The sequence below is a fragment of the Balearica regulorum genome, chromosome 2, assembly GCF_011004875.1.
Source record: "Balearica regulorum gibbericeps isolate bBalReg1 chromosome 2, bBalReg1.pri, whole genome shotgun sequence".
Lineage (NCBI taxonomy): Eukaryota > Metazoa > Chordata > Aves > Gruiformes > Gruidae > Balearica > Balearica regulorum.
Genome location: NC_046185.1, coordinates 25454411 through 25471853, shown reverse-complemented (window position 1 = coordinate 25471853; position 17443 = coordinate 25454411). Strand labels below are relative to the sequence as shown.

Sequence of the window (17443 nt, the reverse complement as noted above, 5' to 3'; positions counted from 1 at the left end):
TGCGGACACAAGCTCTTACTGCAGAGTTGTTAACCATCATAAAATGTGTTCTACAATAATTTTTCAGAACTCAGCACCCACTGCGAACATATCACGACCAGGACTCTACACCGCTTGGTTCCTGCAATTGTTCAGCAGTTGAAGTCCTTCAATTGCTTAAACATTGATTTATTAAAGACTTGATTCTGATCTTATTTCGCAGCTATATAATTCCACTTCTATAGCCTTATCCCAAATGACTTTAAAATACAATGCATACAATACACAATAAATGTGGAAAAATTAGGATTGCCAAAAGGCGCATGGGCAGAACACTCATATATTTGATTTTGATGCTGAAGCCCATAAGTCTGATTCTCCCCTCCTGAAGACTGGTAGAAACCAGGATGAGTATCTTGCAGTTATGCTGGTAAATACGAGAGTATGATTACGACAATGACTTACATCACAGATCAATGTTTTCTGTCTTTCGCTGTATTCTAAAACCTTTCAACTTCTGTTTATAATAACCAAGGGTGAGCACTGGTGACTAGCTATGCTTTATAATGAAGCAGAGTTGCTCAGGTCCTTCCCGCAAAGGATCTGAGACAACTCTACCAAGGTCTGCACTGCTAACAAGGACTGCACCACTTCCAGCACAAAAGCCACCATTGGTAGAATTAAAACAAATTTATGGTAAAAATTAAAACATTTATATTTTAACATCTCCAGACTTTATTAGGTGTTCTTTATACAGTCATCTGGTATGTTTAAAGAGTGAGCAATCATATAAAAGGAAATATGGTCATAACTGATTGAAGTAATAAAACCCTGAAACTAAATAACATCTCATAACTCATTACACAGCATATATTAGATTTCATTACATCAGTATATGACTTAGTAGTAAATTCTCCTGTTGGTCATAAACCTCTAAAGTGTTGTCATGCTGAAAAATGAAATTAAAAAAGAGAAGAAGACAATGCCAGGACGCTGCTACAGCACAGCCCCACCTTGTGTTGGGGTGAGCTGGCCTTGATGGGCGACGCTGGGGATGGGCAACGTGTCTCTCCGCGCCGCTGCCATCATGTCCAGGATGAAACCATCCCTTGACATGGGGGACTAGCAGTGCCAGGGGTTCGTTTTTGCGTAGCCGACCTGCTGTTGAGCTCGTCACCTTTGTGCGCTGATGAAGCCACATCCATCTCCAGCACTGGGCAGCTCCTGCGAGGCTGATGGGCGAGCGCACCCTCCGGTGCACGCCCTGCTCCGGTGTCGCTCCGCGCCAGGGACCAGGAACCCCGCGGGTCTGGTGCCGGTGAAGCAGCATTAGCTGCTGCCGCTCACCGCCTCAGCAGGGCACACGCAGGGGCCACTGCCCAGCCGTCCTCCTCGCCCTCTGCCAGAGGCCACGTCACCGCAGCGGCACATCACCACTTTCAGTTTTCACCCTCCACTGTTCACAGCCTGACGGACTGCTGCGGGCTGGCGAATGCAAGCTGGTAGCTCTGCCACATGCCCCGGGCTGAGGGGAGCTGGATGGGCACCCCAGCTACTCACCACTTGGGGAAGGGGTAAACGGGTCAGAGGGACGGCCTGGCTGGGCCCCAGCGGGACTGCGAGCTGGGGCTGTTGGAAGGGACCTTGGGAGGCAGCTCACCAACACATGTTACCCCATGGAAGCACCGGCACAGGGGCTTTTCAAAATCCCTTCTCTTCGTGAGGCTGAAGCATTTCCCAGCACTTGGGCTGATGAGTCCCAAAGGCTCTTCAGGGAGCTGGTGCCTTCCAGCATCCTTCTAAGGGCTGAGCAGAGGGTCACCAGTGCCCTGCTCGTGGGTGTGAGGGGGTAGCACCCACCCTTGGGGAGCTGGGGCTCATTCCTGACACAAGCTCACCAGGCCTCTTGCTTCCTGTACCCACAGCTCCTCTGGGCTACAAACAGCAAACGCTTCACAGAAACTGCACAAAAACACACCTTTGACCTGGGGACAGACTCTGGGAAGTGTTTGAGCCACCGAGCTACAGCATCTGGGACCTGCTCCCCATCTTCTTGCAGCCCCCAAAGTCTTGAGCTCTTGTTGTGCTGCAGCTCAGCACTGACACCTCATCCGGGGCTCCCTCTTCCAGCTGCACAGCCCAGGTCCAAGCAGGGGATGTGCACTGGGGCCAGGTAAGTTGTTTCCCTCCAGGGCCAGCAAGGCTGCAGATTTTCCCCCTTCCTGTTTGAGTGTCAGGGCTGCCATCTCCTGCCCCAGGACCAAATGGGCTTCTGCTAGTGAGGTGGGCAGCAAGTTCCTCACCCCAGGCTGGGAGATGCTGCCAACATGATTTCGGCCCTAGGATCACCCTGCAGCGAGCTCCTTGCTGGGGGACTCATCCCCTCCACGCAGCACACCAGAGCTCAGGCATAAGGTAGGTTCTGAGACAATGTCCATGACACTGTCCTGGCAAAGCCAGGCATAAGCAGGAGTTATCATGGCTCTGGGTGTCAGCTATGAACAGTGGATCTTCTCTTCAATTCCCCAAAAATGTTTTAAATTTTTTTTCTTTGAGAACCAACCTTCCCTCCTCCATTTGACAGTTTATAATTACCCAGAGCAACCGATCGGCAACTGCACTGTTTGCAACATCTGGGAGACCTTAAGGCAGATCCCAGTTCAAGCTGCACTGATGTAATTGTTTTGCTGGGTGAAGGATGATAACTCTCCCCACGTGTGTTTATACTCCTTCAAAATAATCCTATGGTTTTTTTGAAGCTCACTTATGTCAACACGTGCTTTATTGTGTCTTATGTGTTTTTAAACTGCCGGGTAGAAGCAGCTGGAGGAGAAGTCCCCTTTCAAAGCATACCTTCTCATGTTCTTTTTGAAGTAGCTTGTTCAATCACTATAAAGTATGAAGCTTTTAATGGCTGTTTTGGAGACGTCCAGCCACACCACTGGGTTTGATATAAGCATGAAAAGCTAAGTATTAAAAGTCATGAAAGAGATCTCCCAAAGCTCCAGGGGTGGAGATGGCTACACCCCTCCTTTCCATGAGAAACAGCAAGAGCCTGTGATCAGATAAGAACAAGGCTGTGTGAAGCCAGGCACTCTGTACCCCAAGAACCAGCGCTGGGGAATGGCTGCAAACTGAAGAGTTGTCCAGCAGAAGATGCTGCTCCCAGCAGGAGTTGTCCTCAAGACCTGAGCAACAGATGGAGTGGATAACGATGCTCTTTGGGATAAGCCAGGTGAACATGGGCTACCATGTGCAAACATTAAACTACAGATCTAAATGTCTAATCTGTCATAATTACATCACCAGTCTTATAATGGGAATAGCAGCCTCTCCATAAGACAGCTGTACTTCTGAAAGGAAATATGCTTTGTTAGTTTTTCCCTAGAATTTCCCCCCCCCCCCCCCCAGAAAGATAAAGCATCTCTGGTTGCTGCCAGTGCAGCCCAGGTCCTGACTTTGCCCTGCTACAGCCTAAGTACTCCTAGGCAGGGATGGCTGCCTCCATAAAGCTCCGAAATGCTGATCTCACCCCTCCTCTGGTACCTCGGCTTTTGCAACGCGCAGAGCGGAGCTGAGCCAAACCTCACCTGGCAGCAGAATACATTTTGCTTTTTATCAGAGCCACCTCCACACTGCCGTGACAGCCTCGTGAGCTCCAGCAAGGCAGGCTGGGTGCCGAGCATCGCTGGAGGCCTGCTTATACACCCATGGAAAATTAAAGGGGTTTTCTTCCATCTTCTTCAGGGTGAGAGACTGCAGCTGAGAAACATTTAGGATTTGGAGAATTTTTAGTTAATTGAAGTAAACCAAACATATCTAGCTGCTTTTATGACTATTTCATAATAGTATCTTTTTAAGCTAATACTCCACCGGGGAACACAACTTGCAGACAAAAAAAACCCCTCTGAAGTGCCTTGAAGAGATCTGAGCTTTGGACTGTGAACTTTGCTGCTTATAAACAATTATTTCAATCTGCTGGGCCGCAGCGGGAGTATGAGGCTTCATAAAAGGGCTTAGGTGTTGTAATACTGAGCGCAGCAGCGTTTAACTCCACGTCTCGCTATCCAGCCTCCCCATGCAATCCAGAAGATTTAGACACAAAGAACCAGATCCGCACAGGCCAGGGGGGAACCACTTTAGGAACCACTGCGGAGAGTCAGCCCAGCTGTGCTGAGGTACCTCTTTCTGATCAGGTTTCAAGCCCCAGATCCCTTCCCAGCGCAGGAACTGAAGCAGCACACTCTCATAAAACAGCAACAGCAATTCCAGCACTTGCTTAGGGTTTAGAAGAGAAAGATCCAGTGCTCCCCTTTTGCTGCAGAGATGCGAGCACCCCAAACCCAAGCCTGCCCTGTAGCTGTCGGGGCGTGCTCTTGAAGCTGTTCTGGTTTTCAGGGAAACAAACAGGTGAGGATGGGCCGGAGGAGATGGGCACTTAGGTTGGTCCAGGCAGGACAAGGACAGCTGGAGGTCTGCTCATGATCCGGTTCAATGGATGATACTTAAATATTCTTTAGCGAAAACTTAAGCCTTAGCAAATGCCATGTACTTGGGGTTCCCAAAGTTAGGACACACAGGTGTCACTCTCTGCAGTGGCCTGCAAAGCACGCTGCTCTTTGCCAAACCACCACATACTTTTTTCTCCTCACCATCGTGCTCAGTGGTCCCATTTCCCAAAATGTGTTCAACTGCATGTTTCTCTTTCTCCCGCTTCCCAGTGGCCATCTTTGGTCTGTGCATAAATGCCCAAACCTCATCTCATCCTCACTGCTCACCCCCAAAGCAGGCAAAGAGGATTGAGGTCAACTTATTTTCCCTACACTGTTTCCAAATCCCTGCACATGGTTTCCTAACGTTGGGTCTATCCCAATCCCTCATTCATCCCATGTTCCTCGCTCAAGCCCTTGGCTTAACTCCTTGGTCCAGGTGCCAGGACTGGCTCAGGGTTTGGGTATCACGGGAGAGAGCTGAGCAGGGCAGAAGCCGTGACTGAAGACAATTAGCTGGTGGGCAGTAATTGCCCAAGCAGGCAAGTGCCTCTAGGCAGGTGGAGTCAGGCATTGCCCGTATTTTGAAGCAGTTTAGGAAACAGCTTTAACCAATCTACTCAAGTCAGGGTCTCTCCTTGGTGCAGTTAATTACACCTTTCAAAGCAAGCAGAACAGAGTCAGCCAAAGGGACTAACAGCCCCACTTGCACTCCAGAAAACGTGTTAATTACAGAACTACAGCACTCACAGAGAAGGGAACTGTGAATCCACACCTTTTTCGTGAAGAGAAAGGGACTGAGCCATGGCCTGCCAGCATAAGCTAGCATTAAATCACCAGCGCGCCGAAGGCGTTGAGGGCTCCTTCTCCAGACACACCATGAGAACACCCATCTTGCCAGGGAAGCAGAAGTGCACTCAATTTCTGGCACCCCAGGGTGTCAGAACTGCCTGTCACCTAGTCCCAGCACTGAGGTGCTGGGCAAGCCAAGAACTACTTGACACTGAAGGATTTACAAAACCGCACCAAAGGAAGTTTACAGCTCCACATGGCCTGCAGAGGAGTTTGGGGAAACTGAGTTTTGGGATCAGGCCCGGTTCTTCAAGGGTACTTAGATACTAACCCAAATTTTTTACAATGGAGATATTTGCCTACAGATTTATCAAGATCTTAGCCCTTTGGGCCTTAGGCCGGCTAAAAGAGGCTAAGAGCAGTGAAGTCACTCAGGGCGGGACGCCGAGCTCCAGCCCCGGTCTCACCTGGGAGCAGCGGTGGCTCAGGTTGCCTCTGCCCTCTCCGCACTACAAGGGCAGCCTGTACCCTGGCCAGCATTTCAGTCCATGAAAACTGACCGCAAAGGTGCAAGAGCCCTGTAGGGAAACCCTTAAGATAATCTTTGACCTTTGCTATCTAGAGAGAAAACACTTCAAGTAGGAATGTGTTTACCATATTAATGCTAAAACAGTTCCATTATAATGACAACCATGATGTTTCATCAAAATTCTTATGAGATTTATATCTGCTGTAGCTCTCCTTTGGATGTAAGTTGGATGCAAAACAAGTATATGTTTCTTATTACAGAGCTGCAAAAAAATCCATTGTTTCTGGGTTGACCAATTCAAAATTTAAAGAAATTATTCTGCCATAACAAACATGATCTTCAGTAATCAAAATGTATTCTTATATTTCACTATGTATTTATTAAAATAACTTCAACTGAAGCACAGGTTCACTTAAAAGTGACAAAAAATAATTCAAGCTAAAACTGTCATCAAACTGCAGGATTAGCAATACCAACTCAGATTCTCTCTGAATTAGATGTGCCAAAGATGTTGTGAACTCAAACAACAAAAAAGACCTCAGTAATCTATGGAACCTGTATAGAATTTATATCCAAAAAACTACATTAATGAAGATGAAAGTTTCAAAGTCAAGTTAGGAAATGCAAGATGCGCCGTTGCCTTGTGCATTATATGATCTTAAATTGCAGGTTCGCGTTTTTTCCCAGTAGGACCCCTCTCTCATTCAGGAATTCTTTTCAATCCTCTTCAGTGCATGGCTCAAGCTTGCTTTCTGCACTCTGTCCAGGCCACAAATGTATCAGCTTCTTTATTTCTGCACTTACCATCAGAGGAATAAGGATTGTAAGGTGTTTTTCAAGTCTGTGTGAGATTTGCTCCTGGTACCACCACATGTAGCATCCATTGTATGTACGGATAAATACCAACACTTCCACCTAATATTTTCAGAACAGATCTACTGAACCTAGACATAGATGTGATTACTGTGCACTTCTGCAGACATAACCCCAAGCACCATATATTAAGCATTTAGCAAAATACTTTGTGAGTTTCTGTGAACCTCAGCATTACAAAAGAACCTTGTGACAGCAGCAGAAAGAAAACCCAGTTCTCCAAACCAGAATGCCCTTTTCTTCATTATCAGACTACCTTTTCACCTCTGGCAATTTGACCCTCTTTACTGTTATCAAGCATTTCCTTAAAATGAGGCAATTTTGCAGATAGCAAGCTCATGGCTGCAACAGTCCTGGGTCATTCACAGAGGAGCACACACAAGGAATATGGCAGGATCCCACAGAGATACACACAGGTGGGATGGAAGCATTACAAGGAAATTACAGATCTGAAAATCCCTAATTCTTGCAAGTCCCTATCTTCCCATCCCAGATATTTTTAAGGATAAACACAAGGATTCAAAAATGGGAATCACATTGACCCTCCAACTTGTCACCAGCAGGACTCAGATCTTTCACACAAGAAAACTCCCATTTCTTCTAGCTACAGATTAATGCCAGCAGCTCTGTGTGCACAGAGGGGAACACCACAGGCTGAAATATGAAGTATCTTCCATCTATTAGCCCGTAGCACAAGCATCCAAATCTCACACCACTTATTCTAGATAAGAGATTACAGCCTCTAACACAAAGCTGCTACAGCTTCTGGTTCCCAGGCAACAGATATCCCCTTCTCTCACCCACCCCCTTCCTCCTTATTTCTCACTATTTTTAGATTCTCCTAAACATCTCAAAGAATACACCCCCACCTCTGCCGAAAAATGACAAATACATTTCCCTTACTAATATCATTCTCACATACAACTAAAAAGTATTCACTGAACTTTTTCAAAATACTTCAACAGGACACTACTGCACATGATGGGAACTTAAAAATGATCAATTCAAGCATCTGAAAAGGTGTCTAAATGAAAGCTGTCAAACAAGCTCAGCCTCAATGAGCAGGCTCTGGCTTCCTTTTCTCTCCTCCCCTTGAACTGCTATAAAGATCACTTGAAAATATTGACTTGTACAACTCACCTCTGACTCTTAAATAAATCTGAGTGTAAAGAGGTCAGTGATTGCAGGTGTGTTAGGCAGATTGGAGCACAGCTGCTTCGCACTCCGCTCAAAGGTCAGCCTATTTTTAAGTGCCTGATGCCAACTAAACCTTCTTCTGTAAACCAAGTAATTTTTGAACCACATTAATCTTAATCCAAATCTATGGTCAAATAAGCAGATGCTGTCTTTCTACAAAATCCTAGCTTTTGCAGAAGTTTCACCAGCTATGCCTATCAAGCGCTACTCCCATTAGATAATTAAGTCTTCAAATATTATTCTAACAGACAATGAAATAGTTCTAATTCCATTAGAAAAACTAAGTATTCTATTAATTCCACAAGTAGAAGTGTGAAACTTCAAGCCGTATTTGTCTCTTGGAAGAAAATTAGAAATTTCTCAAAAATACATCAAATTATGTATCAATCATAAGATTTTACTACAGGAGATGAAAAAAACCTCTCATTCTTAATATCTCCCCACAGACTTTTAAGGAATATGGGTGATGCAGATATTTTTGCAGCATTTTGTTTTAGCACATCAGGTTATGAAGTTCTGAAATAAATATTTCACTCAGCGATCACTGTATCCATCCTACAGATGGAAGCAACTGAAGCAAGCAGATGGTTAGTAACAGAGTGATGAGCAAAGCTAAAAGACAGTTTCCATTCTAACTTCTAATCCAGTATTGTATTTATCTAGTCATACCAATTCAAAACGACAGATGTGGTATGCTCCAGATTTATGTAATTTTGTTTTTTTCCTAAACTGCTTTAGCTTTTGGTCAATGGATTCCTGCATTTGACAGACAAATGTGCATAACAAAAAAACCCCAAACCTTGGGACTATCATACAAGATAGCATACTTCACACAGGTGGCTATGAGATAGGCTTTGACCTTCACATGTACTACCAAAATCTGTCTCAAATTAACAGTACTATTAAACTATGGAAGACCAAACTCAAGGTCTTCAGCCAGCAAGGGCCAGTGTTTTCTGGCTATAACTGAATTTCTTATGTTTTTAAGCAGAGCCTGAATTCCATGTGCATCTCTAATGTCATTAAGCCTGATAGCTTAAAATACTTGATACCAATCACCGCAAACAACAGCATGCTTTAGGCCATGAAAAAAATGTATGGGAAGTTAATTATGCTGTTGAAAGCACATCAGCATACCACTTTTAGCCTTTAAAAGAATAGTCTCAAGAAGCTGAAGTGAGACAGTCATTATGGTTTATATGAAAACAGTCTTTTAAGGATTGTGGTGGGTAGACCCTGGCTGAGGGCCAGGTGCCCACCAGAGCCGCTCTATCACTCCCCTCCTTCTCTAGACAGGGGAGAAAAGGTACAACACAAAGCTTATGGGTCGAGATAAGGACAGGGAGAGATCACTCACTAATTATCATCACAAGCAAAACAGACTGAACTTAGAGAGGGAATTCATCTTACTTATTACTAGGCAAAACAGAGTAGAGGAATGAGAAATAAAACCAAATCTTAAAACACCTCCCCCCACCCCTCCCATCTTCCTGGGCTCAACTTCACTCCCGGCTTCAACCTCCGCCCCCCCGCCGCAGTGGCACAGGGGGACGGGGAGTGGGGGTTACGGTCAGTTCATCACACGGTGTTTCTACCACTTCTTCCTCCTCGGGGAAGGACTCCTCTCATCATTCCCCTGCTCCAGCGTGGGGTCCCTCTCACAGCAGACAGTCCTTCACAAACTTCTCCAACACGAGTCTCTCCCATGGGCTACAGTCCTTCACGAACTGCTCCAGTGTGGGTCTCTCCCACGGGGTGCAGACCTTCAGGAGCAAACTGCTCCAGCCTGGGCTTCCCATGGGGTCACAGCCTCCTTCAGGTGTCTCCACCTGCTCTGGTGTGGGGTCCTCCACAGGCTGCAGGTGGAATCTCTACACCCCCTCATCCTTCCTCCATGGGCTGCAGGGGGACAGCCTGCTTCACCATGGTCTTCACCATGGGCTGCAGGGGAAGCTCTGCTCCAGTGCCTGGAGCACCTCCTGCCCCTCCTTCTGCACTGACCTTGGTTTCTGCAGAGTTCCTTACATCTTCTCACTCCTCTCTCTGGCTGCAAAAGCGCTCTCTCTAGCTGTTTTTTTCCCCCGCTTCTTAAATATGTTATCACAGAGGCGCTGATGGTCTCGGCTTTGGCCCACGGTGGGTCCGTCTTGGAGCCGGCTGGCATTGGCTCTGTCAGACACAGGGGAAGCTTCTAGCAGCTTCTCACAGAAGCCACCCCTGTAGCCCTCGCCGCTACCAAAACCTTGCCACCCAAACCCAACACAGGATTAACAGTATTTATGGTATAAAAAGCTAGTTCCTGATTTTGTGATTAAGCAAACATACAATAATGGAAAATATGTAATATGTATGTGCTTAGATGCACAGAATATCACATTCTGCTGTCTCATGATGCCATTGTAACATCAAGCACTGGCCCAGTATTGTCTCTGTGGAGAAGTGAAGGAAAAAAACAACCCATTTTTAATTTAACAGAGCAACTAGCACCAACAGCCTTCTATGTTTCCTACCTAGCCCTACAACTGCAGAAAACAGCTGTACTATGAAAAGAGTAAGAATCAAAAAGCTGGAATGAAGACTGCATACCACTAAGCTAATATGTAATGTATATGCTCATAGGAAAGATCTGAACATTAGCTTGTTAACATTTACAAAGAACTCTTCCAAGTAGATTTCATACTTTGACATGTTTATTTTAGTTGGATGAACAGTTTCAATGAACAAGCTGAAACAGTATTCCTCAGCCTCACATTTGCCTCCCTGTAGACTTCTATAACCAAATGTTTAAAAACATCAGAAACATGTGGATATTTGCATGAAGTAGTTCAACAGTTATTTCTTGTTCCATGCTTCTCTTTCAAGTCTTTCACGGATTACTTCTTTTAGGTACGGTTCAAGATAATGCTTATCCTGAAAAAGAAGAGAATATATTTAAACTTACAGGGAGGTCCAGAAACATCTCAAGCCATTCCTACAGATTACTTGTCTCTTATTCTCCTTAGATTTGACTAAACCCCAACCTAACAAGAAAAAAAAAAGAAGAAATCAAGCATTACTTACTCTGAAAAGGTAAACTTTGTATCTGCCAAATCTGCAATGACAAGTTCTTTACTGCAGCAACCACTAATTCCTAATGCCTTGCCAACATTAACAAGCAAAGTGATGCCTCCAGCTATACCTTTAGAAACAATGTTTTTCTGGCAGATACCCAAATGTACAAAATCCGCTTTAAACTAATTAAAGTCCAACTATAATACTCTGGAGAAACTCATTCTGAACTTAACTTCTAAACAGCACTGTAAACTTGGATTTGGGGGTCTTGGTTGATGAGAAGCTCAACATGAGCCAGCAGCGTGCACTTGCAGCCCAGAAAGCCAACCACGTCCTGGGCTGCCTCAAAAGAGGTGTGATGAGCAGGTTGAGGGAGGTGATCCTGCCCCTCTAACCCCCTCTGGTGAGACCCCACCTGGAGTACTGCGTCCAGGTCTGGGGGCCCCAGTACAGGAGAGACATGGAGCTGTTGGAGCGAGTCCAGAGGAGGGCCACAAAGATGATCAGAGGGCTGGAGCACCTCTCCTATGAGGACAGGCTGAGGGAGTTGGGGTTGTTCAGCCTGGAGAAGAAAAGGCTCTTGGGAGACCTTAGAACAGCCTTCCAGTACCTGAAGGGGCCTACAGGAAAGATGAAGAGGCACTGTTTATCAGAGTGTAGTGATAGGACAAGGGGGAATGGGTTTAAACTAAAAGAGGGTAGATTTAAATTAGCTTTAAGGAAAAAATGTTCTTCACTGTGAGGGTGGTGAGGCACTGGCACAGGTTGCCCAGAGAAGCTGTGGATGCCCCCTCCCTGGAAGTGTTCAAGGCCAGGTTGGACGGGGCTTTGGACAACCTGGTCTAGTGGAGGGTGTCCCTGCCCATGGCAGCGGGGGTGGAACTAGATGGTCTTTGAGGTCCCTTCCAACCCTAACCATTCTATGATTCAATGGAACACCCTGACTATGTTTAACACTTTAAACTGCTGCTTAAAGAACTAAGCAACCAGTTACTCAATGCAGCAGTTACCTAAACAGAACCAGTAACACCACAAGAAACAGCCTCTGCTTATATAGACAAAGATAATACCCTTATACTATCCTATAGTCAAAAGTTTAGTGGTAAGATTCCTTTCTGCCTGATAAACTGGAGAAAGCTGAGATGGACAGTAATGTGAAGTCTGTGAATCAAAACCCCAAATTTTAGTTACATGTGAAAAGGAAGGTATAGTTTGTTTTTAAACTAAGTGTCATCTTGTTATTTGAATGTGAGATTTCCCTTTAAATTATTCTTCCTCAGCATCTTCACATATAAATGCTTTGGCTCAAGATTTTTCTATAAAGTTAAGAAATTCATCAGCAAAGCAAGGAACCTTTTTATAAGAACTTCCAAGCTAGTTAGAGTGTATTTCTTTATCTGAGAGCTTAGAAGAAATATTTTGTTGAATAAAAAAGTGCTATGGCTTTGAACTGTAGTTTAAGCCATCATCATCTTGAGCAAAATGTTCTAATTTCCACTGAAAAATAGAGATTTTTGAACAGTGATCAAAAGCTGTGTTTCCCAAAGGCATCCTATGTGATACACACTCATTTACTCATTATAAAAACCGTGTAAGCATGTGTTTCTTCAGAGACTGAAAATCTCAAAGACCAGTCATAGCATTGCCATTCAAGAAACACTGTACACGTACCTCTTCATACTTCACCCACTGGTCTTTTGGAAGGATCTGATGTTTCAGGCTTAAGTCGAGTGCTCGCTTTATGCGAAATATTCTTTCATTGTAAAGATGTTCTGGAAGTCTCTTCAGTGCTTCTTTTACATCATCATCTTCATACAATGTATCATCTCGCATTAATCCTATACCAAGAAGATTTTACAATATTACTGAATAAATGGTCTTAATTAAGATTTAGGATTGATACAGGTGTTTCTACATAACATGGGCAAAACATTTCCAATGCAAAGTTATAAAGAAAAACCAAACCAATCCAGAAGAGAAGCACTAATTGGTCACAGCAAACACTCTAAATGCTGGCTTACCCATACTCCATTTACTTGTTTTTACTCCTGTTCTTAAGGAGCAATGGGGAAAACAGGTATTTGATTCAATGTGTTTTGTAAGAATGTATATATACACACACACACACACACAGAACAACAACTATTCTGGGTCTGACAGGGGGACTTATGCTTACCTAATTTTTTATTTGTATTTAAGATGACTGTCTAGGTAAAGGGTTTAAGAGCTCTGAATCCATTAGAGTCAGTCAACCATAGATGTAACTACTTCATACTGAAGAATCTCTAAATTCTCTAAACTCAGTATGTCTAGATCTCCATTGACTATCTTAAGCTATGGAAACCTGAAGCTAGATGTTTGTGCATAAGTTGGCTCCCTCTAATGCTGCCCCAAATCAGAAGTTAAACTGGGAGAAGAATCTAGTCTTCTCAAAGCCAAGAACACCCCCACACTGTTTGTGGGACAAAGGATTCCTGAAATTCAACCAATGTATTAACAACATAGGACAAAATGTTACCTCTGCAACTTTCCAAGACTGGTGCAGATTACAAGAGAATACCTACTGACTTGTTGTTAAAGATTTTGATCTCATGCAACTAAATTAGCAGTTGTCTCCCAAAACCCCAGAAATTTCTTTTGAGCCACATATTCTTGAATTCAGTTTTATAATCAGAAGTTTATAATCAAAGCCATAGGGAGCATAGCTGCTAGTTTAATCACTAGATTAAATTTGGTGTTTCTCCTCAGTTTTTAGCTGCATTCCCAGAAAAGCGGCAAAAAGTATTAGTGCCTTTAAGAATTTCAGCAGACAGATATAAAAAGAGGGGCTAAGCACTGCATCTCTGGAGGAAAGACCTAAGCTTACTCCTCTACAGTTGTCTTGCAATTTTTTTTTCTAACTTCCCCAGGGCAGATACATTAACTTCCTTTAAATTATTTGCTCATGCTGTGGTCAGCGGTAAGTTACGGCCTCTGAATATTTAGATGTTCTTGTCACTCAAGAACAGTTCTGCCATCTAAATAGTTGAAACAAACTTGGTAACAACTGAACAAATTGAAGACAATACCATCAAGGCAACCTCCTCTACTTAAAGAAACACTTATTTTTTACACCTACTTCACCATTGTGCAGGCCAGAGAGACACCAAGTGAAGTTACGGTGATACAAAGGGCAGAACTAACTAAATTCTTCTCTGCACTTTGGATACTTCACATAAGCAACGCAGACAGACTGACTGCTATCAGTGAGAACTGCTCCAGCTTCAAGGGCAACCTTTGAGTTAGAAGATACTGGCCAGTGAAAATGACTTGGTAGGAAAAGATAAATAAAACTTTCAGGACTGCTCTGTGAAAGTTTTTTCAACTGCTCCTGCTTAACCTTAGCTGTTATACAAGCTTGTTATAAAACAAGAGCAAACCCAGAAATAACTGACAAGTTACTGATTCATTACTAGGTAGCAATCATGATGACTGAAGCTACTCCTAGCTTTTTCCTCACAATAGTAGCAAATAATTTTGATCAAAAAGACTTATGCCAAACTGTACGTACATAGACTAGTTGTGAAACATAACTAGATTGAGTGTACACTTGCAGACTTTTAAAAACTCAACAAAATACTTACCTAATTTGTTGAATCCAGCTGCATTATAATACCATTTGCGAATCCTGTCTAACAGGCGACCACCTCCTGCAACTGAATGTAACCATCATCAGTTGCAGAGCAAGACAAAATTCAACATTTACACACTACAACAGTACACAAATATCTGCTGACCTCCTTCACATGCGATAATGTAACACTACATCAAGTCTGAATTTGAACATACATGATTTGGCCTCTCTGCTTTTCAGTATCCCTTACCTGACACTGAACAGGTAAAGTGAGTGCTTGTTACGTACAATAATTTGACATCTGTTTCCCTGAATGCAAATATTAGACTGCTTTAAGACTTGGAACAATGCTAACAGTTCATTGTCAAAGACAGCACCAACATTTTTATGCTCCATAGGTCTTACTTGAGGTAAAACCATGATGTTCTACATCAAGTAAAGCCATCATGCTTTGCAAGTAATTTACCCAAGTTCCACAGCTCTCGCTATGGGTTAATGCAATTACAAGACAGTATGTTACTACGTTGGTAACCTTCTGCTTTCCTCTCCAGTTACTTAAATACTATTCCAAAGCTTCCTTTTTCAAAGGGCTGCCGAAGTCAGCTGGGAGGTCAACTGAATATTCAAAACAAATCACTGACTTTAAAAAGAAAAAAAAAAAAACAACCAAAACACATCACACATAGAATGTTCAGCTTTTCTTAACTGTGATTTTGGATAGCAAAGGTGTTTTTACCTGTAATCAATTAGAACGCAGTACCAAATACCAGTAAAGTAACTCAACAAGAGGTTTAGAAATCCAAAACCAGCACAACATGGCAATGCAGCCAGGGCAAGCTATCTTTCATGACTTTAAGTCCGGTGTCTTACAAAGTCACCCCATAAAACCAGTGCTACATGCGATACCAGTGCACCACTGACACGCCGGCTCATCACTAACACGGGCCTTATTCCTTCGTGCTTTAGGACCCGAAAAGGAATTGCACTAAACCAGCTACGCCCGGGCAGTGTGCGGGCAGGACAGGGACCCCCGCGGCCCCTCCGGAGCCGCCCAAGGGCTCCTCCAGCGCTCCCGAGCACCCTTTGCCCCACCGCTCCCAGAAAACCTCGGTACCGGAGCCAGGCTCCCTCCGCTGAGGCCCAGACCGAGGAGCCGCTGCTGAGGGAGAACACCGAGGAAGCCCGCCCGCCCGCCAGGGCCGTGCCAGCGGTACACTAGCTGCGGGCGTTGTCCTCATCAAGGACACGCGGCACGCTCCGTCCACCGGCCCCTCCATCTCCCCCTCACGGCCCGCCTACACCTCCCGGTACGGGGCAAGACGTGCCCAGCGCCGCAAACGCGAGTGACGCGGCACAGCCCCGCACGAACACCCCGGCCCCGGCCCCACCACCACCGCCGCCTCACCGGGTGCCCTCGCCGCCATCTTGACCTCGAAGCAGCGCGCGGCCTTCTGGGTAGTCCGCAGCGCCCCCGAGGCGGGGGCGGGCCCGCCAATGCCGCCTCACGGCTGGGCGCATGCGCCCAGCGACCACGGGAGCTTCCACACACACCCCCCGCTCGCCCCGGTGGCTTTATCCAGGCGGGTGGCGAACGTCCCCAGGGACGGAGAGTGCTCGTCAGTTTCCGCCGCGGGAGCTGCGTCGTAACCGCCGCGAGGCGCCGGGCTGCGCTGAGGCACCTGCCCGCGGGCGGAGAGAGCGACAAGAGGCCAAGGCGGGCAGGAGACCCGCGGGTCTTGCGATGGTTTTAAATAACGCTCACGGTGCTGGAGAATCGGCTGTTAGGCCACGGTTAATTAATGCTTGTTCAGAACAACATAACGCAGCCGCCCCGCGGTGTGTGTGCGCTACTGCGCCTCTCCAAACTGGCAGTGACTCAAAAATCTTTATTTTGCCACTGTAGTCCCAGCCGCGGCTGGGTAGCGGTGCCCGCGTCAGAAGGGGCAGAGCGTGTGTGAACGGGTAGACCAGTAACATCAAACTTGAGGGGTGAAGGTGAGCAGTTGGTTAAAATGTGCTGGTTTGTAAAGCACAGTAAGAAGCAGAAACCTGCCTCTGCTCCGCTATCACAGCTTCCCGGCGAATGGCTGTTTTCTGAGGCATGGATCGCTGCCTCTCCCCAGCACTTCCTTCAGACAGACCGCTGCGTTCTTAAAGAAATAAAATAAATATGTGGAATTATTTGAGAAATATTGCTACAGTAAGCAATTTCAGTCAGAAAAGCATGCAGCTGAATGTGATACGCAGCTGAGTGCGTGGCAGCAGACCACGAAGTGTCTTGGGCATACTGTACCCAGCAAGCCTCAATTAACATGCTCAGTCAAAGGCTGCTAGCACTTATCAAGAACAGCAGACTACAGTAGGTTTGGTAATTCTAGGCCAAACACATCTTCTAAAGATTTTTTTCATCTTAAAGCCAAAAAGTATTTGGCACGATCCTCAAAAAGTTCTTCGATCCTCTCCTCTTTCCTTTTAGCACTCCCATAAAATCTTTTGCTTCCTTTCCTCATGGTATTTCTGGGAAGCTATTTTGGCATAAGCTCACGCATTTAACATTTCAAAGAAACTGGTTTAGCTCTGGCAGCAATCATTTTTACATCTAAAAATATTAAAGGAATTAAAAGCTCAAAGTTTAAGATATTCAAAATCTCATACACATTCTATAATATAATTTATATTATAATGGTTTGTCACATGGTGACGTAGATCAGGATAAGAACAACAGCGTAAATCTGCAAAAGCAAACTCTACTTTGGCATTATGAACCCACATACTTTCTATTAACATTTTTTACTAGAAACATTAATTTTTACTAGATTGTTTGAAGATTATAGTTTGCTGTTAGCATTTAATACAGTCAAAAATCAAGTAAGCATATTAAATTAGACTTAGATATTTTTATTTGAAAGGCAGGAGTGG

The 17443-nt window shown here is 44.9% G+C and overlaps 1 protein-coding gene across 1 annotated transcript; it reads right to left on the bottom strand.

Annotated features, from left to right (window-relative positions):
* Positions 1–10528: 10528 nt before the first annotated feature.
* Positions 10529–16068, bottom strand: UQCRB (ubiquinol-cytochrome c reductase binding protein). The gene is made up of 4 exons (XM_075743668.1): positions 15930–16068; positions 14535–14606; positions 12583–12749; positions 10529–10770 (listed from the first exon to the last, which is right to left on the bottom strand). Exons 1-4 carry the CDS (start codon positions 15946–15948, stop codon positions 10693–10695), a joined length of 336 nt encoding a protein of 111 aa, XP_075599783.1. The 5' UTR covers positions 15949–16068; the 3' UTR covers positions 10529–10692.
* Positions 16069–17443: the final 1375 nt, after the last annotated feature.